General features: G+C 44.8%; 1 protein-coding gene across 2 annotated transcripts in view; it reads right to left on the bottom strand.

The window, feature by feature from the left end:
• Nucleotides 1-5,914: 5,914 nt before the first annotated feature.
• Nucleotides 5,915-21,182, bottom strand: part of LOC135008199 (uncharacterized) — a 30,596-nt gene continuing 15,328 nt past the window's right edge. For both annotated transcript variants that reach the window (XM_063952194.1, XM_063952185.1), the window contains 5 exons: nt 20,475-20,779; nt 11,962-12,143; nt 11,622-11,794; nt 7,667-7,881; nt 5,915-7,553 (listed from right to left, as the gene is read on the bottom strand). In XM_063952194.1, coding sequence (XP_063808264.1) covers nt 7,315-7,553; nt 7,667-7,881; nt 11,622-11,794; nt 11,962-12,143; nt 20,475-20,779 — 1,114 coding nt within the window. In that variant the 3' untranslated portion in view covers nt 5,915-7,314. The remainder of the gene's footprint in view (nt 7,554-7,666; nt 7,882-11,621; nt 11,795-11,961; nt 12,144-20,474; nt 20,780-21,182) is intronic.

The raw sequence follows: 21,182 nt of genomic DNA, 5'->3' as shown, positions 1-21,182 counted from the left end.
AATTTCAGATGTTGCCGTTTGAGCTTTCCACGGCTCCAAGGATCTTCACAAAGGTGATGGCGGAAATTATGGTCCTCTTGCGCAAGCAAGGAGTCACAATTATCCCGTACTTGGACGAACTGCTGATAAAGGCAAGATCAAGGTAGAAATTACTAGAACACGTCACACTCTCCCTGAAGATTCGACAGCAACATGGTTGGCTCCTGAATTTGTCAAAATCACAGTTGGTTCCAACAAAGCGGCTGTCGTTCCTGGGCATGATTCTGGACACAGAGTTACAGAGAGTTTTTCTCCCGGTGGAGAAAACTCTGGAAATCCAGAACATGGTAAAAGGGATTCTGAAACCGGCAAGGGTGTCGATTCATCAGTGCACTCAATTGCTAGGAAAGATGGTGTCGGCCTACGAAGCCATTTCCTTTGGCAGGTTTCATGCCGGGGTTTTTCAGTGGGACCTGCTGGACAAGTGGTCTGGGTCTCACCTGCACATGCACCGAAAAATAGGTCTGTCTTCCAGGACCAGAATCTCTCTCCTGTGGTGGCTGCACAGTCCTCATCTTCTAGAGGGATGTAGGTTCGGGATCCAGGATTGGATCCTGGTGACCACGGATGCAAGTCTCCGAGGATGGGGAGCAGTCACACAAGGGGAAAATTTCAAGCGAAAATGGTCAAGTCACGAGGCTTGTCTGCACATTAACATTCTGGAATTGAGGGCCATTTACAACGGTCTTCGGCAAGCGGAGAATCTTCTTCAAGATCTGCACATCTTGATTCAGTCGGACAACAGCAGAGGTGTACATAAACCGCAAAGGCGGAACAAAAAGCAGAGAGACAATGGCAGAGGCCACAAAAGTTCGCAGCTGTGCGGAAAGGCATGTAAGCGCTCTGTCGGCGTTCCTCATTCCAGGAGTGGACAACTGGGAAGCAGAACTTCCTCAGCAGACACGATCTCCATCCAGGGGAGTGGGGTCTTCATCAAGAGGTCTTTGCAGACGTGACATGTCATTGGGGAATTCCTCATGTAGACATGATGGCGTCTCGCCTCAACAAGAAACTTCGGATGTATTGTTCCAGGTCGTGGGACCCTCAAGCAATAGTGTTGGACGCCCTGGTGACTCCGTGGGTGTTTCCGTCGGTCTACGTGTTCCCTCTGCTTCCACTCATCCCGAAGGTGATAAGGATCGTAAGAAGAACAAGAGTTCCGGCGAAACTAATTGTCCCAGACTGGCCAAAGAGGGCCTGGTATCCGGATCTTCACGAGTTGCTCATAGGAGATCCGTAACCTCTTCCTCTACGAGAGGACCTGTTGCAGCAAGGTCTCTGTGCATGTTCCAGGACTTACCGTGGCTGCGTTTGACGGCATGGCGGTTGAACGCCATATTCTAGCCCGGAAGGGGATTCCCAGTGAAGTTATCCCCACTGTACTACAGGCTAGAAAAGAAGTAACAGCGAAGCATTACCACCGTATTTGGTGAAAATATGTGTCTTGGTGTGAATCCAAAAAGGCCCCTACGGAGGAATTGCAACTTGGGCGTTTTCTCCATTTTCTACAAGCTTGTGTGGATGCGGGCCTTAAACTAGGCTCCATTAAGGTACAAATTTCGGCCTTATCAATATTCTTTCAGAAGGAATTGGCCTCCCTCCCTGAGGTTCAGACTTTCATGAATGGGGTGCTGCATATCTAGCCTCCTTTTGTGCCTCCGGTGGCACTGTGGGATCTCAACGTGGTGTTACAGTTCCTGCAATCTCCTTGGTTTGAACCTTTACGGAAGGTTCAGTTAAAATTCCTTACTTGGAAAGTGGTCATGTTATTGGCCTTGGCATCCGCAAGGCGGGTGTCTGAGTTAGTGGCCTTGTCTCACAAGAGCCCCTATTTGATCTTCCATGAAGACAGAGCGGAGTTGAGAACTCGGCAGCAGTTTCTGCCAAAGGTGGTTTCAGCTTTTCACATGACCCAACCTATTGTGGTGCTAGTGGCAACTGGCGCCCTCGTGGACTCAAAGTCTCGGGATGTGGTCAGGGCTTTTAGAATCTATGTAGCCAGAACAGCTCAGATTTGGAAAACAGAGGCTCCGGTTGTCTTATATGCTCCCAACAAGATTGGGACGTCTGCTTCCAAGCAGACTATTGCGCATTGGATCTGTAATATGATTTAACAGGCTCATACTACGGCTGGATTGCCGTTACCGAAATTGGTTAAGGCCCATTCTACCAGGAAAGTGGGCTCATCTTGGGCGGCTGCCCGTGGGGTCTCGGCGTTACAGCTTTGCCGAGCGGCTACTTGGTCGGGTTCAAACACTTTTGCAAAGTTCTACAAGTTTGATACCCTGGCTGATGAGGAACTGTTGTTTGGTCAATCGGTGCTGCAGAGTCATCCGCACTCTCCCGCCCGATCTGAAGCTTTGGTATAAACCCCATGGTCTGTGAAGTGTCCCCAGCATCCTCTAGGACGTAGAAGAAAATAGGATTTTAATACCTACCGGTAAATCCTTTTCTCTTAGTCCGTAGAGGATGCTGGGCACCCGTCCCAGTGCGGACTCTATCTGCAGTAAGTGGTTGTAGTTTTTGCTTGTGTTACACATTGGTTGTGTTTGGTTATAATCAGCCTGTTGCTGGGTTTTTGTTCATGCTGTTGACTGGGTTTGGTTACAAATGCCATGTTGTACGGCGTGTTAGTGGTGTGAGCTGGTATATATCTATGGCGTTAAGTGCACATCTAAGCATGAAATTAGACTTCCTAAACTTAAACGTTTCGGTGGAACCCCTGTAGCTAGGTTTCCTGAAACTGATGTCGAATGTGATCATATAGTGATCACTGTTACCCAAAGTCTCCCCAACTTTAGTATTTGATATAATGTCCACATTATTAGTAATTACTAGATCCAGGGTAGTTTTACCCCTAGCTGGGTCCTGGACTAATTGAGACAAGTAGTGATGCCTAAACGTATTTAAAAACCTGCTGCCCCTCGCTTTAGCACATGAATCGTTACTCTAGTTTATATCCAGGTATTTAAAATCCTCAATCACAAGGATGTCCCCCAATCCCGCAGCCGTTTTGATTTGCTGCAATAGTTGTTCTTCCTCATGTATGCTAATATCCGGCTGGTTGTAGCACGTGCCTATGACTAGTTTTGCATAAATTCCCCCACTTGAGATTTCTTCCCATAGTGACTCTACATTATCGCCAGTTTCCTCATAGATAACCTCCTTTAGGTATGGTTTAACATAAAGACATACACCACCTCCTCTTTTGTTAGCCCTGTCCCTCCTAAAAAGAGAATACCCCTCTAAGTTAGCAACCCAGTCGTGGAGTCGTCCCACCATGTTTCCGTAATACCTGTCATACTCAGCCTTTGATGCTAACAATTCCAATTCCCCCATTTTACCTGCTAGACCAGGCATTTCCAACCACGGTCCTCAAGGCACACCAACCGTGCAGGTTTTAGTGATTTCCAGGCTTCAGCACAGGTGACTTTATTAGTAGCTCAGTTATTTTGATTTAACCATCTGTGCTGCAGCCTGGATATCACTAAAACCTGCACTGTTGGTGTGCCTTGAGGACCGTGGTTGGGAATGCCTGTGCTAGACTATTAGCATCTGCATACAGGTTGCTGAGTATACCACTGCATTGCTGTGCATTACTCTGCTGCATTGTCCCTCTCTAATGTACTGAGGATTTAAAGTTCATAGAAAATTCATCTGTATTACACTAGCATAGAAATGTTGCTGCTTAATATTAGCAAGTTACCGGTGTATCTGCTATATTCTACCCACAATGCACTCCTCTCCAGGTTAGCACAACTTGAAAAAAATTAATCGTTTATTTGTGTTATAACAGTGGGATCCATTCTGATGGTAATCTGGTTCCAAAGCGCAAGGTCACACAGTGTGTGAAACAGGACTTCTGCACTTTGGACACATTCTGTAGCTCCACATTTACTTCTTATACGATGTATTAGAGTTATGACCTGCACCCAGGACCTGACAATTGTATTTCTTGAAAATTTGCTGTACTTACGATGAAACTCCACATTCAGTAAATTACATGCACTGCACAGCTTCCACGGCGACCTTACAATGTATGTTCAGTAATATGTTTACTAGATTATAACACCACGGATAAGTATTTTGGTGAAACCATGGCTACCTTCTGTGGGGTAAATTGACTAAGATGGGGTTTGTTTTTTAGAAACATTGATGTTGCCCATACCAAACAGATTGTAGCTATTATCTTCATGTTACGTAGAATCTGGTTGCTATGGGCAACATCACCAGTTATATAAAATAAATATTAAAAAATCTCCCATCTTCATAAATTTAGTCCTTTGCACCTAAATAGTGTAAGGGTTATCATTTAATGCCTCTTGACTCTGAAGTGATAGGGCCATGTGAGAGTAACCTCAACACCTGGGTGTATCAGCATTATTATTAGAATTGTTCTGTATTCCCTATGGAGTAATAAGCTGAGCTCTATCTGTTATAGGACTAAATTACCTTATATTGCGTTTGTGCCTTGACCTGTGGATACAACGTGCACATTCTTCTGTTACAGCGGTGGGTATACCCACCCCCTTGACTAGAAATGGAGGGGTGTTTCTTGCTAAACTTGCGAGTCCTCCATCCCAGTGCAATACTGTTAGGCAGAGGTATCCCACAGACAGCACTGTTATCCAGGTTTTGGATGTTATACTAGTGCAGCGCTGGATTCCCTATGTTGGCTGTAAAATTTCTAGAAAGTCAAATTTAAACTTGGTCCAGGGATAGAGGGTCAAGCTAAGACAGGGCGCAGCCAATCCATCCTGCTCGGATGGCTGTCCTGGGAGGGTTCCTTTGTATATCTGACCTCCCCATTGATACTGCCACCTTCGCTTTTGAAGGACAGCCCTTCACCTCGGGTGTAGTATGGTATGCCGACGATTGGACTCCCGGCGACCAGCATACCGGCGCCAGGAGCCCGACACCGTGCCGAGCGCAAAGGAGCCCCTTGTGGGCTCGCCGTGGGGACGGTGACACGCTATGCGCACAACGCTATTTTATTCTCCCTCCATGGTGGTCGTGGACCCCCACGAGGGAGAATATGTGCCGGTATGTCGGGATTCCATCGCCGGTATACTGTGCGCCGGGATCCCGACATTCGGCAAACTGAAGATCACCCCTTCACCTTATACACTAAGTCACTCCCACATGTGGGTAGCCTCATTTTATACTAGTTCCAGCAGTAGTGCACTGCTCAGCAATAAACTTCAATCTGCTTACCACTGCAGTTCTCAGATACTGTGAGGCAGCAACATATCAACAGTGAGACCTTCCTTGAAGCTCCATATGAAGGGGTCATGAGATGCACTGTGGAGGTCTGGTGGCTGAAGGAGTGTGGGGTATAGCTACTGCATGCGTAGGGCTGGATACACACTGAAAGATCATCTGCAGATGATTTGGCCATACACACTGCCCAACCTTTAATGACTGACTTCACAACTGGGTGTGCATTTACATGCAACCACCCAGTTGCATTGTCAAGCCCTGCCGGACCATATATATATATATATACATATACATATACATATATATACATATATATACATATATACACACACACACACACGGATATAGCTGCAGATATGAGGCATCTGATGTGCTGCCTGGCTATTGCGATATGTACACCATCATTCTGACATATCAGGGGTACACCAAGTCCGTTGAACCAGCAATATTAATTCAATTGACTGTCCAATAGATTGGCCACTGTGTACCCACCTTGGGACTTACACTGTGTATAAACACTCCCTCTCCCCTCCCCTCCCCCCGTAGCTACTGTATTCTGCCTCCTGTGTGAAATTTTTTTACTATATCGTGTGCCAAAAGCATTTCCATGACACACTAGCTATTTGTTGCTGCAAGCATTCTGCAGTCAGTCCCATTTTGACTTTAAATGTAAATACTTTATTTTTTTTATTTTTTAAGGAAGCACAAACATTACAATATAACAGCAGATGCAATTTGTAGGATGTGATAGAAAGGACACTGAAAAAAAAGCTACATTACAGACCGTACAAGAACTAAAGGAGATAAATGAGAAACATTGTAATGGACACAAATAGAACACCCACAGGAATAAATGTGTGATATACTGTGACAATTTAAATATCAGGCTTGGGTCACAATTTCTAAATTTTTATTACAAAAATATAGGCAAGACCAGCTGCAGTATTGCAGTCAACTCCCTCCGTAAATTTTACTCTGCTCTAAATAGTATAAAAACAGAACAAACATTTAACTAAATATGTTGAAAAAACAGCAAGTTTTTAAAGCATCCCCATAATAAAAAAGGGTGGGTTGAAAAGGCTGCACATAGACTCTATGAATCAAATGTTTAAACATAATGAAAACTCCTAGTCACCTCCTCTAAAATGGACACCTGCACACTGAGATATTTTAACTATGAGGAATGGTGGGCTGCACTACTTATACTGTAGGTGAGGCCACCTTTGATATATATAATGCTGGGTACACATTAGTACAGGCATGTCCAAACTGCGGCCCTCCAGCTGTTGTGAAACTACATATCCCAGCATGCCCTGACACAGTTTTGCTGTCAGAGAATGCTAAAGCTGTGTCAGGGCGTGCTGAGATGTGTAGTTTCTCAATAGCTGAAGTGCCGCACTAGTAGATATATCTGCATATATATGTATGGACGGCCGGGCATTGTGTTGAGCAAACACACTGCCTGATCCATCGGGACTGACATCATCAACTGTTTGGGTGTTAACATGTGCCTGCCCATTTATTGACCGCCCATAGACACAGCGATGCACCAATAAAATCGACAGATATATTGGTAGTCGGCTGTACTGCAGGGCCAACGGACAGCATTCACAGATATATCGTTCGTACACACTGGCTGACTGACCCACAATATATGGGCCATTCAACAGAACGGCTGATATATCAGCCAGTGTGTACCCAGCATAAGTAGACATAAGTTAACTGAGCTCAAACCACTGGAGTTTGTGTTTTAGTGTATGTATATTTGGATACAAATACTATACATAGGTTGTGTGTCTCAATGTTAGTGTCAGTAGTAGCATAGTGTTATGCGGTGTGTTAGATGATTTGGGCAGAGAGATGTGACACTGAACATATATATATATATATATATATACTTTTTTCCATCAGCATCTAGCCCAGTTTTGGACAATACAAAACTATCCAGAAACTACATTATACAGAGGGATGGTCCTTTAAGTGTCATAGTCAACATCTATGTTCCAACTTCAAGAAACGTTACAAACGGTAAAGATGTAAAAAAAACAAAACATACTATGGTCGGCCAAAACCAGGTGAATTCAGAATACCAAATTCTAAGTTTTCTTTGAATTCTTTGTAACCTTTGGAAAATGGAAGTCTAAGCACATTGCCACAAGTGTTAGCCTCTGGATAGTTTGACGATCCATCAATAAATTCAATGGATGGCTGTGGGTCAAGTCCTATTGGTGGAATATGGTTTACGCCAGTCACAAACAACAGTATATCTTGTAGCTTGGTTCTGCATTCTCTCTCTGAAATAGTGAAACCAAATAAAAGCAAATGTTATCATCAACTTAAAAATCATTAGTACCGGCATTTGCACTTTTGCATATATGTAAGCATGTGAAAATAAAAGTATACTAACCTTCACAATCCAGAATAAAGTCTCGCCAGTAGCAAATAATTCTCTCTTCACGAATCCTTGCATTACTACCCACTGGACTATAGGATATTTTGAAGAGATAATACACGACATCGGATGTCATAACATCCTTTTTCCATATAAATGCTTTTTTAAATAAATCCGGATGCGCATTCATTGCGTCAAGCACACCCAATGTCTTCAGTCCCTCTTTAAATCTAAAATTAAAACATTTAAATCAATAGAATATTGGGACATTAACAAATCGCTACAGATAAACTATAGGTAGTCCTTCTGGACTCCGGAAGGATGAAATGAAAGATCTAGGGGCAGTTGTGGAGGCTGCTGCAGGTGCCAAAATGCTGCTGAGCCCGCTCTAATGTAGCTCCGACCCCCACCATGGCAACGGAGCTACTGCTGTATGTTTATACTGGCCATGTTTCCCTGCATCTAAAAACCTCACATAAATGCTTGGTTTACCTTTTATTTAGCCAGTCTCACGCGGGGGCCATAGCGGGACCCCACAGGAGGGTTCTGCCCTCCACACTATGCTGTCAGCTGCACAGTAAACCAGGGGGTCACTCCTAGCTGGGCCCCCGGTTGGTACTCACCACTGACGATCACCCTCTGATGCTAAACTAACGCTGCCTGTTTACTTAGGTAAAATCTACACAAAATTGTGTGTGAAGTCTAAAACAAATCGCTGGACAAGCAGTGTGTTTTATGGTATCTTCAGTTTCTGGTGTCCAGTTTTAGTCAATTACATTGAGATTCCCTTATTTATGGGAGACATCAGTCAAATAGAGACAGATTATAAGGACGGCATAGCTCAATATCTGTGCATGCTTTGGTATATTATAGAATAAAGAGTTAAATTTAAACAAAATAAAAAATTGCGTGATTAACCCATCCTACAAAGTTTCTGAGCCCATTCTGGTTAATCAAAATTAGGAGAAAAATGGTGTGGGTACCAGTCTTATTTCTTTACAGTGATACTAGAGATTACAGCAATCCTACACCAGCAGCTTTGAACTTTTAGAACCACAAGGGCCAGCATGTAATGGGCCTATGGTACCTGTACCCAGACTCTAAAGTACTAGTCTAAAATTAAAATAAAAAAAAGATTTGAAATTGATTGAGGATTTAGTAAATATGTGATTTGTAAAATAACACTCAAATTTTTGAAACACTCCAAAAACAAATTGATATTTAGTAAATTTCTCTTACATCCTAGAGGATGCTGGGGTCCATATTAGTACCTTTAAGACTTTAATAGTGTGGGCTGGCTCCTCCCTCTATGTCCCTCCTACCAGACTCCGTTTAGAAAATTTGCCCGGAGGAGCCGTTCACACCTAGGGGAGCTCTATAGTTTTTCTAGTAAAGTTACTTTTTAGAGTTTGTTTTTGTACAGGAGGCTGTTGGCAACAGCCTGCCAGCAGGGGGGGAATAACGGGGGAGGAGTGTCCGCCCTGCGGGGTCTGAGCCACTGTCTCCACTGACTGGACATTGAGCTCCAGAGGGTATAGATCGCTCCCCGCCGCAGGGGAATGCTCACCCCAGCAGCAGGCCACCACCCCCTTGCAGAGCTGAAGTGTGGCGAGGGAGTCACCGCCACCACCTAACAAGCAGGGGGACGGTGTGAAGATGGCGGCTTCAGGGTAGGAGCGCAGTATTAAGTGCGCTCCCGGACGGCTCAGCGGTACTTTACTGCAGCGCTGTGAGGAGCATCCTGAACGCTCTTACTCTTCGGGAGGACCTTCTGGAACAGGGTCCATTCACTTATCAAGACTTACCACGACTACGTTTAACGACATGGAGGTTGAACACCAGATATGAGCTCGTAAAAGGCATTCCGAACAAGTTTATTCCTACCCTGATACAGGCTAGGAAAGGAGAAACGTCTAAACATTACCATTGCATTTGGAAAAAGTATGTATCTTGGTGTGAATGCAAGAAGTTTCCTACAGTGGAATTTCAACTGGAACGGTTTCTCCTCTTCCTGCAAGCAGGTGTGGATATGGTCCTGAGTTTGGGATCCATAAAGGTCCAGATTTTGGCCTTATCCATTTTCTTCCAGAAACTGGCTTCCCTCCCTGAGGAACAGACTTTCTTGAAAGGAGTTCTGCACATCCAGACTCCCTTTGTGCCACCTATGTCACCATGGGATCTTAATGTGGTGTTACAGTTCCTCCAATCGGATTGGTTCGAGCCTCTACAGGAGTTTGAAGTCAAGTTTCTCACGTGGAAGGCTGTCACTTTGTTGGCCTTAGCTTTTGCTAGACGTGTGTCGGAGTTGGGGGCTTTGTCTTGTTAAAGCCCCTTACTTAATCTTCCGTGAAGATAGAGCTGAGCTCCGGACACATCAGCAGTTCCTTCTAAAGGTTGTGTAGGCTTTTTGTATCAACCAACCTATTGTGGTACCAGTCGCTACTACTGACTCCTCTATTTCGTCATAGTCCTTAGATGTTTCAAGGTCTCTGAAAATCTATGTGAAGAGGACTGCTCGTCACAGAAAATCGGACTCTGTTCTGTATGATCCCAAGAAAATTGGGTGTACTGCTTCTAAGCAGACGATCTCTCACTGGATCAGAGTCACTATCCAGCATGCATATTCTACTGCAGGATTGCAGTGTCCCAAATCTGTTAAAGCCCACTCTACTCTAAGGTGGGTTCTTTCTGGGTGGCTGCTCGGGGTGTCTAGGCTTTACAACTTTGCCAAGCAGCTACTTAGTCTGGGTCTAACATGTTTGCTACGTTTACAAGTTCGATACTTTGGACAGTGAGGGCCTAAAGTTTGGTCAATCAGTTCTGCAGGTCCTCCGCGCTCTCCCTCCCGTTCGGTGAGCTTTGGTACATCACCATGGTACAAATATGGACCCCAGCATCCTGTAGGACGTAAGAGAAAAATAGGATTTTAATACCTACCGGTAAATCATTTTCTATTAGTCCGTAGAGGATGCTGGGGACTCCAAAAGAACCATGGGGTAAAGACGGGATACGCAGGAGGCATGGGCACACTATAAGAGACTTTGAATGGGTGTGAACTGGCTCCTCCCTCTATGCCCCTCCTCCAGACTCCAGTTATAGAACTGTGCCCAGGGAGACGGACATTTTGAGGAAAGAATTTACTGTTTAAACACGGTGAGCGTCATACCAGCTCACACCTCAAACATGCCGCAGAACGTGGCATTCAATAGAACACCAGCTGACGGCATGAAAAATATACAGCAATATGCTGACCGAAAATGTAACAACCTGTGTAAACACAAACAAAAATAGCATACCGCATGCCATGGCATGAATAACATCAGCAACGGACTGACTGAAAAGAAAAACAACATGAGTGTAACCATAACCGATAACTGCAGATACAGTACGCACTGGGACGGGCGCCCAGCATCCTGTACGGACTAAGAGAAAAGGATTTACCGGTAGGTAATTAAAATCCTGTTTTACCCTCTAGAGCCGTGGTACCCAACCGCGGTCTCAAGTACCCCCAACAGTTAATATTTTCCAGGTCCCCTCACAGGATTGCAAGTGAAATAATTTGGTCCACCTGTGGGTCTTTTAAAATGTGTCAGTGAGTAATGAATACACCTGTTCAACTGCTTGGTGACCTGGAAAACACGAACTGTTGAGGTTACTTGGGGACAGAGCTTGGGAACCACTGCTCTAGAGGGACTTTTGTTCATTGCAATTTACCAACACTAAATTTTAATATACATTTTTTCTACATTTTGCACACATTTAAATAGTTACGCTGTTTATCTCCAAAAAAGAAAAAAGAAAAAAAAAAAAAAAGGTATTTTCTTTTATGCAGCTAATCTTTATAGCATACAGAAGCAACTGGTTATGCATTCTACTCAACACTAAAGTATTCTATAAAGTCAGTATAATCCGACTGGAAAATCCAACAATTAAATAAACGTGGCATTATTTAAACTTTAAATGTAATAACCTCTCTTCAGAATGCATTGTTCTATCCCGTAGATACCAATGCAAGTAGTCTTGGACAATTTGGTGTTTGTCGTCAACTGTTTTAATTACACGGAGACAGCCAGCAAGATTAAGGAGCAGGTTATTTTCATACAACACGTCTTGAAGATTCTCAACTGAAGTAGCATTCATAATCTGAAATTTAAAAAAATATAAATGGGTAAATCTATAGGTCAACATGACATTACTAAATGTGAGATAATGAAATCACGACTCAAAATGAATATACAAAAAAAAAAAAAAAAATCATTGACACATAATTAAAAATAAATGCAGTAATTAAATTAACATTATGTATATACCTTCTGCATAATTTCTTTTGCTTCCACATCTACAAGATCTTGTAATACAAGTGGAGTATTTTTCCAGCCATATGTTAGAGCATTGTATAAGACAGGAGAAAAAAAATTTGGAGCGGGTCCACCGTGCACCAGTGATAGTGAAATGGATAAACCAGCCAGATAATACTCATCATTCCGCAAAGCTGAAAAACATTAAAAAAGTGCATAAAAAAAAAAAAAATAAAAAAAAAAAAAAACCACACATACACACCAAAAAAATACACGTGATTTTGGTACTTACCGGTAAATCCTTTTCTTGAAGTCCGTAGGGGATACTGGGATGGCGAATTACAGCGGGGTATAGATGGTTCTATTTGAGGTGGTGCACTTTAAATTTTTTCAACCTAGTGTGTGCTGGCTCCTCCCCTCTATGCCCCCTTTCATCAGACCAGTCTCCATAACTGTGCCCGAAGGAGACGGAACATGCCTCAAGGAGGAGGAAAAAACAGAATAGAAGAACAGGAGAAACTGAGCAACATAACTTAAAAAGTAAAACAAAAAAATAGCGAAAGCAACGCGCATACGCTGATGCACAACAACACAAACAATATGCAGAAAAGAAAGCACAGAGGTGGGCGGCCTGTATCCCCTATGGTCTTGGAGAAAAGCATTTACCAGTAAGTACCAAAATCCAGTTTTAACTAGCATCCATAGAGTATACTGGGATGGTGAATTACAGTGGGGACATGCCAGAGCTCTCATTACGGGTGGGTGTGTGCCGAGATCCATGCAAAACCAAACTGAGCGCCCGACGCCAAGGTATCAAAACAATAGAATTTAACAAAAGTGTGGGCACTGGACCAGGTAGCAGCCCTACGCAACTGCAAGGCAGAGACTCCACGAGCAGCCGCCCAGGAATATCTCACCGACCTAGTGGAATGGGCGGTGACAGACTGTGGCAAAGGTAAGGACACAAATGAATAAGCCTGTTGGATAGTGAGTTTTATCCAATGGTTTGCTTCGAAGCAGGACAACCAATCTTGGTGGCCTCATACAAAACAAAGGAGTATCTGACTTCCGGGTACGAGCCATTCCGTTGACATAAATGCACAACGCTTGCACCATATCCAAACTACGAGGCGTGGAGGAATCGGTTACTACCTGAACTACAATAGGTGGATTTATGTGAAATGCCGAGACAACCTACAAGTCCTGAGTTCTGCACGATCTTCGTGAAACCCAAGATTTTCAGGACAAGGCCCCCCAATTCAGAGAGTCGCCGCGCAGAAGCAAGAGCCAACAAGGTGAGAGTCTTCCAAGCAAATACTTGGACTCCGCCTGCTGCAATGGTTGTAGAAAATCCAACACCAACTGTGAGATCCCAAGGGGTCGTAGGATATACAAAAGGTGGTTGCAAGTGGAGCACACCCTTAAGAAAGGTCTGAACCTCCGAGATCTAGGCCAACCATTTTTGTTAAAAGACTGACAAGGCAAAACGACCCAATTTGAAAACCGCTGGCAGATAACGATGACTGACACCAGGAGACATACATCTTCCATAGCCGATGGTAGTGCCGTGATGTGACATCTTTCCTAGCATGGAGCAGTCGGGATAACGGCCTCTGGAATGCCCTTCCTGGCTAAAATCTCCCTCTCAACTTCCACCCCGTCAAACATAGCCGCTGTAAGTTTGGATAGACGAATGGGCCTTGCTGAAGATCTTATCTCAGCGTCAATGGCCAGGGGTTGGCTACCAACAGGGAGAAGAGATCTGCGTACCAGGCCCGCCAAGGAGATTAAAATTGCCTGAACCTTTTCCCTCTAAGATTCGTGGTACTAGAGTGAATGGAGGGAACAGATAGATCGTCTAAAAGGTCCAGGGCGTAAAAAATGCATCTACAGCTGTCGCCTGTGGGTCCCTTGTCCTTGAGCAGTAACACTGAAGATGCGTGTTGTGTCGGGATGCCATCAGATCTGAGGCCAACCCCATAGGGATACTATCTGACAGAAGAATTGAGGGTGGCGACCCCACTCTCTCCGGGTGGAGATCTTGCCGACTGAGGAAATCTGGCTCCCAGTTGTCCACTCCCAGAATGAATATGGCAGACAGTGCCGTGGCATGTCACTCTGCCCAAAGGAGGATATTGGTGACTTCTCATAGCCACCTTGCCTTTGGTTCCGCCTTGTCGATTGATGTAGCCCACCGTGGTGGCATTGTCTGCTTGTACTTGAGTGGCGTGATTTTGTAACAGGTGGAAGGCCTGAAAAAGGACATTGTTAATCGTCCTTAGTTCAAAGATGTTTATGGGGAGGATGGTTTCGTATGGTAACCACTTTCCCTGAAACTGAGCCACCTGAGTCACTGCTCAACAGCCCAGTCATGCAGCAGGCTTGGCCAATTTGGAAGCAGGCTGACGGGCAGGCCAAGAAAGTTTTGGTTTTGACTTTGAGGATTTGGAAGCGCGAGCTTGTCTCGGGTACGCCTGACCATTTTCTTTACCTGGAGGTCGAAAGGATCGCAAAGTTTTACTCTTAGCCTTCGGAGCCGAAGGATTAGTACTTTGGAGACTTGCAGTCTTGGCAGACACCAAGTCAGTCACAATCTTGTTCCAATCTTACACAAATATTATAACCTCCCTTAATAAGGGAGCACCTCAAAGGTCTTCTTAGAGTACAGGTGCACCCACAAGGACCGTAAACACCGAATCCGGTGAGCCAGTATGGACGTGGTAGACGCTTTGGCCGCCATAACACCTGCATCAGAGGCTGCCTCATGAATGTAATGGGAGGCTCTGATAATACATGATAGACATTGTCTGGCATTATCTGGAAAATTCTGAGGTAGCTCTGCCTCAACTGCTTGAACCCAGGCTTCAATACCTTTTGCAGCCCGAGAGGCTGACAAAGTGGGACTATGTACAGCACCAGCAAGAGAGTGTAAATAGACTTAAAGCAGCCCTCCACACACTTATCCGTCAGTTCCTTCAGAGAGGTGACAGTAGTGACAGGCAGAGTAGATGACACAAGACGGGCCACATGCGAGTCCACTGGTGGAGGTGTTTCCCACTTGGTACTTAACTCTGCGGAGATAGGATAATGAGCTAGCATCTTTTTAGACAGGGAAAATTTCTTTCCTGGAGACTCCCAGGACTCCTGACGTATGTCAATTAAATGGTCAGAATGTGGCAAGACTAATTTAGTAACCTTCCGACGTTTGAACTTATCAGGTTGCTTAGACGTATCTGGAGGGTCAGTCTCATCATCAATCTGAAGAATCAGTTTGATAGCCTCCACTATATCAGGAACATCAACCTGCGTCACAGATTCCACATCAGAATCAGCTGTATTAGTGTCTAAGGGATCAGTATATTCCCCAACCCCATCGGATGAAGTATCCGAAACATGAGTAGATTGTGAGGAAGAAATGGCCCACTTAGATGACCCTTTGGTACCAGTAGGGCAAGGGTTAAGCTTTTAACAAAGGACTGATTTAATTGCTGTAAATGAGTAGACAGTATCTGCCCATGGCGAACTAACTACAGGGACAATATGTGGCTGTAATGGCACAGGAGGTCCCACAGGGGGTGTAAGTCGTGTTACAAGCGTAGTCAGCAAATTTGAAAAATCAGCCCAAGGTGATTCTTGGTGTGCCACCGGTGCTGCAGGCTGACTGGGGGATGCAGAACACCCAATACCTGAACCCTCAGCTGATATATTTTCCTCAGGTAAAACCATGGCGTCAGCACTGCCTGATGCATGAGCGTACGCGGAGTTCCCGCACTGTGCAGCAGACATTGAGAATGTAGCCATAGGGCGTGACAGAACAATATAGAAAGACAAGCACAATACCCGACAAAAACCACCTATGGTATGTGACTGCAAATGCTGAGCACAAACAGAGGATTTAAGAGGTATGAGGTGACTGAAATACACAGATAAAAATACAAAAAACAGTATATCCTGTGGAATACTATATGGTATACGAGACCCTGATGCACTTAGCCCCCCCAGGGTACAGAATATAGTGATAGCAATATGTGCGACATACACAGAATGGAAACCACACAGCAGCTATAGGCACACACAGTCACATGTACAATGTAGAAATTATTACATAACAATAAAACTGCACTGGATTAGTAATAGTACATATACATGTATGAATACAGATATAACAATGCACAGTAAACAATGGATGTATATCACAGGATACTTGTACTAAATATTCATACTAAACGACATGTAGAATACTTAAGTGTCCCGTAAATGCACAGCGCTCATGAGACAGGCGGCTTTACAGAGGAGACAGTGCCAAGCAGTCCCAGAATCAGCGCAGCTCTGTGAAATGGCGCCCAAACGCTGACAGGGAGTGAAGGAGAGATGCAGCTTCAGGGCGAGAACACCTGCTGTAGATGGCGCCTGGAGCTGGGGGATGGGCTACAGGTCAGTGCCTTATGCACTCTGCAGGACTTTACCACCGGGTACTATGGATCCTATAATAAACTGATTTTAGTAAATCCAACATGTGCTCCTTGCCCTGGTGGATATAGTGGGGTCCCTGCACGGCCAGAGTGACCACGCCGGAAGCATGGTCCATCTGCTGGGACCGCATCTGGATCACGATTTCAGTGGGTCCCACCTGGGGAACCCTCTTCCCTCCTTCATGAAGTGCGGCCACGTGATCCAAGAGAGCAGCAGCGGTGATGTGTACCTTATGGGAACCAGAGCGCTTCCGCTGCAAGTACCCGGCAACCAGGGCACAGGAGTATGCAGCGCCGCTGGGGGAGGTGATTGAGCCGTAGCTCGGAATGTCAGTGATATCCATGGCATCTAGTGCCTGTGCTGCGGCCCTTGAAGTCTTCTTTCTTCTTAGAAAAGCTCTTATTAGGGCTGCCTAATGCAGCCCATCCTGTTAGCAGCATGCACTGCAGGCACCAACTTACAAACTGAGCTCCAGTGCCTGGAAGCGGGGATATACAGGCGGCGGTGCAGTGCATCCTGGGAACAGTCAAAGCGGTGCCTCGTATCAAGATCCAACTCTACACCCCCTATGTTATTCCCTGTGGAATACCAGTGTACCCCCCTGCAGAAACAGTTTCTAGTGTTGCTTCAATCTTATGGTGTGAGGAGTCTTTTAAAGAAGTAGCCCCCGGGAGTGGAAGTGCAATCTTTAGAGAGACGAGAAACTGAAGAGTCAACCGTGGGTGGATTTTCCCAAAGCTTCCTGTCTTCAGGAGGAAAGAGAAAAGACAAAAACCTTTTAAGAATCTGGAATTTTTTTAACAGAATGCAATCAAGCTTCCTTAAATTAGGCATTTCGTTCAGAAGACAGAAGACGTTAACACTAGACTTTTGTGGTTTACTGAAATATACAGGTTCTACCAGAGTGTCTTTTTCACGTATTTCCATAACCTCAGTATTGCACAAATGAGTGACTCAACCCCTTGAGAAGGGTCCCCAATTTCCTCCTCCATTCTTAATCCATATCCTCTATATCTGGCATGTCTTCCCCCGTGTCATTCAACTGCAGGACCTGTGGGAACATGCATTTTTGGTGCATTTAGTCTGGGCGGATGAGTAGAGGATTTAATCCACCACTTTTTAGAGACCAATTCCTCCACAGACTGTCTAAGAGCTTGTCTGTTGTGGCCAGGAGCATCCAGTTCTGAGGAAATATCTGTCATGACACCTGTTAAAGTGTACAGCCACACTGGTGTAGACTCTTGTGACCTGCCGTCAGATTATTACCCAGACTCCGTACACTGGTCAAAAATATGTGATCCTTCAGATGTCTGTGTAAACTTATTAGAGCAGTCTTTACAGAATACTTTTCCCTGTCATTCTTACACAGTATAGATGACACACACACACACAGGAAAAAGTACAGTGTGTCACCCCTGCAAGCAGTAGTAAATAAAACAGCCAACAGGAGAAAGCACATAGTGGGAGAAACCAGCACACTATGAGCTGTGTATAATATAGCCAGGCAGTACTGATTCCGGAGTCACTTAATAGCAACCCCAAGTGTAACCTGCTCCTCCCAACAATTAGCCCCCACTGCATACCACAGTCCCGGGAGACTTGTGAGGTCCGCGCTGGCTCTGGCGTCGCTGTAGCTGAACTCTGTACACGCGGTATGTATAATGGCGCTTGCTGTCCTGCTCTGTAAGCTCTGCCCCTCTGCTATGGTGCGCCTACAGCGGAATCTACACACAGTCTAATAAGGCATAGTAGCTCTATTAGAGAAGTGTGCCTGATCAATGATTTGACGCCTTGTGAACCGGGTATCCCGCTATTCGTGAACCAGTGCATGCTCAACAGTCTTGCATAACTTCAGCTGTTCGGGGGTGTCGGCAGGTTCTGAGGATCCAGCACCAGCCCTCCATACGGCTGCGGTGAGAGATCACCCCATGGCCGATGTCATGGTTACTAGGTATCCGGGGCCATACCTCTCTATAAGGTCTGGACGGGTCCACCCCTCCCCCTAAGTCCCTCGATGCAGACAGGCGCTTGTCTGAAAAATTAGAGAAATATAAAATATTTAAAGGAAAAACAACCCAAAAAACAAACACTGGAGCCCTACAGCATGTGACAAGTTCTGAGGGCATAGTTTTCTAAACTGGTCTGATGGGAGGAGGCATAGAGGGGAGGAGCCAGCACACACTAGGTTGAAGAAATTTAAAGTGCACCTGCTCCAATGGACCCATCTATACCCCACTGTAATTTACCATCCCAGTATACCCTATGCATGCTAGAGAAATTATAATTAATATGAGTAAACCAATTTGAATTTAACGAAAACACCATGTAAAAGTCTAACAATAAAAACCAAAGTAAAGCAATTAGGAGCCTCAAGCAGATATAACAATATACCTGTACCATGAATAGCATATTGGCACATTGTGCTTGACCCAGCGGATGCACATGCCTAGCATTAAAATTGTGTACATACTATCTACAGTTCCTTGAGTAGTATCTTAGGATACGGTGATACCCCTTTTCCACTAGAAGTCTCGGGTCTGACCCCGGGATTTGGAACACGGTTCCAAGCCAGGTCAGACACGAGAAGGACCCCTTTTCCACTATGGGAGCGAACCCGGGAATATCCCGTGTAGGCGCCGTTTACACTGCACCCGGATACAGTTTCTTCTGCCTGGCGATTGGAGATGAAGTTATCTCCAAGCGCCGGGAAAACCGGTAGATCAGGACCCCCGGGACATGGCCTCGTACCCGTTAGGCCACACCACCAATTCCATGCTGCCCACTGTCTTGCTGGGGGCAAGCCCGGCACTCTGGAAGCTGCTGAGCTGCCCCCAGCCTCCGGCACACAATTTCTCTGCCAGCGCTGCTGTCTGCATAGCAGGAGAGACAGCATGCGCTGCCCCCCCCCCCAACCTCGAGACTGCCCGCGAAAACCTGCGGTCAGGGAGGTATGGGATCTTCACATGCTGTAAACGGGTCCCGTGTCGACTGACATGGGTAACTTGTTTACACTACACCTTACACGGGTCATTCCCGCGTCCTACCCTGGTAGGATTCCCAGATCACTTGACCCGGGTTTTTTCAGAGGGAGACGTTTCCACTAGCCAAAAAACACGTGTAAATGCACACACCCGTGCAAAAACCCATGTTTTTGGACGAGGTGGAAAAGGGGTATAAGTAGCACAGTACAGGGAACACGTACAGAATTTAAACACGTAAATGGATTAGTAGAGGCAAACTTTCTTGAAACCTATACATAGTTTTTCTTAAAATTTTGTATTCCTGTATATTAGGGAGAAACATAATTAAAAACATACACTATAGGACTGCACAGTATGTGATATGGATATATAACTAGTGATATTGTTTATTAGTCTTCTACATTACTCCTCAATCATACCTAGATGCATTTAAAGCCTGGAATATGGTTTTCAATTAGCATTCTTTATATATATTGTATATATGATACAACTGATTTTTTTCTTCTTCCAAACATAAAGCAAGGAAATAACTAACCAATTAAGTTTGACGATCTAAACCAGGGCTCGACAAATCCCAGGGGCCAGGTAGCCATGGCCCCTAGCTTTTGCTGCCTGGCTACCAAATTATGCAAGGAGGGAGAGAGCGAGCAGATTCGTGGGCATGGCTTTATTGCGGCTGCCATTTCATGCACAGGAGTGCATGTGCTGAGTGATCGTCCCAGCCTATGCTGTGTGCAGTTTTCAAACTCCAGCTGCATATAGCTATCCAATAGGGGGGTCTATGTGTGGCCAGGGATTGTGCTTCGAAGGGGGCAGTGATATGGCCAAAAAGCGGAGGATTGTTTACTCGGGGGATTGATTCAGAGGGCTGGTTTGCCTGGGGGGCCCCCTTAGTTGTGTGGGAGGGGAGGTGGTGGCAACAGTAGTGGTATGGCTCCTACACTTTCATCTTTGCTCCTAGTATCTAGAAAAAAAATTGTCAAGTCCAGATGTAAACTTACCAAAAAAAAAAGAACATAATGATAATAACAGAGAAAACAAATGGAGAAACCAAAACAAATATAAAAATACCTTGAGCATCACAAGACAATGTCTTTGAATTTTCTGGTCCTTCAAATAATTTGCTGATTTGCAAAAACTGTAGAAGAAGTCTAAAAAATTCCCTCGTTGGGCCACCAAAATCTACAGCTCCTTCTGTATTCCCAAAGGAATCAGTGAAAATTACAGAAAGGCGATTTTCAGGCCTAAATGTTTGCCGCTTTAGTCCACGACATGCTCCGTCCCAGACTTCTCTGCGGTTTATGTTAAACTTTGAAATGCTTTCAGTATCAATCTGTACTGCCAGATTTGACAGAATATCCTTTAGATTGATATCACTACAACACAAAATGTAGATTTAAAATAATTTAGAAGGTCAATTACTAATATCAATATATTTGGCATTCATGAATTACCTTGTACACATACATTAATGTAAAATTACTATCTATCCACACACATGCACGTGATCAGCTTCATTGTAGGCATTGCAGTAACGTGATTGCAAACAGTGTGACCTCATTTGGATGTGCTGGTGCTATCACACATAATTCATGGTGCCTATGAATCCATTACTTTGTGAGCACAGACAAAAATACAGTAGTCAGTCAAATGCCGTGATGCAGCAAAGAGGAGGCTGAGCACACTGGAAACGTGTACCCGATAGGATATTCTAATGCTGAAAGACTTGAGAAAGGTCAACTGAATGGCATAAATTTCTACTTTTAAAAAGGATATATT

This window comes from Pseudophryne corroboree, chromosome 1 (genome assembly GCF_028390025.1).
Source record: "Pseudophryne corroboree isolate aPseCor3 chromosome 1, aPseCor3.hap2, whole genome shotgun sequence".
Taxonomy (NCBI): domain Eukaryota; kingdom Metazoa; phylum Chordata; class Amphibia; order Anura; family Myobatrachidae; genus Pseudophryne; species Pseudophryne corroboree.
Note: the sequence above shows the minus strand (reverse complement) of the source record. Positions and strands in the feature narration are given on the sequence as shown.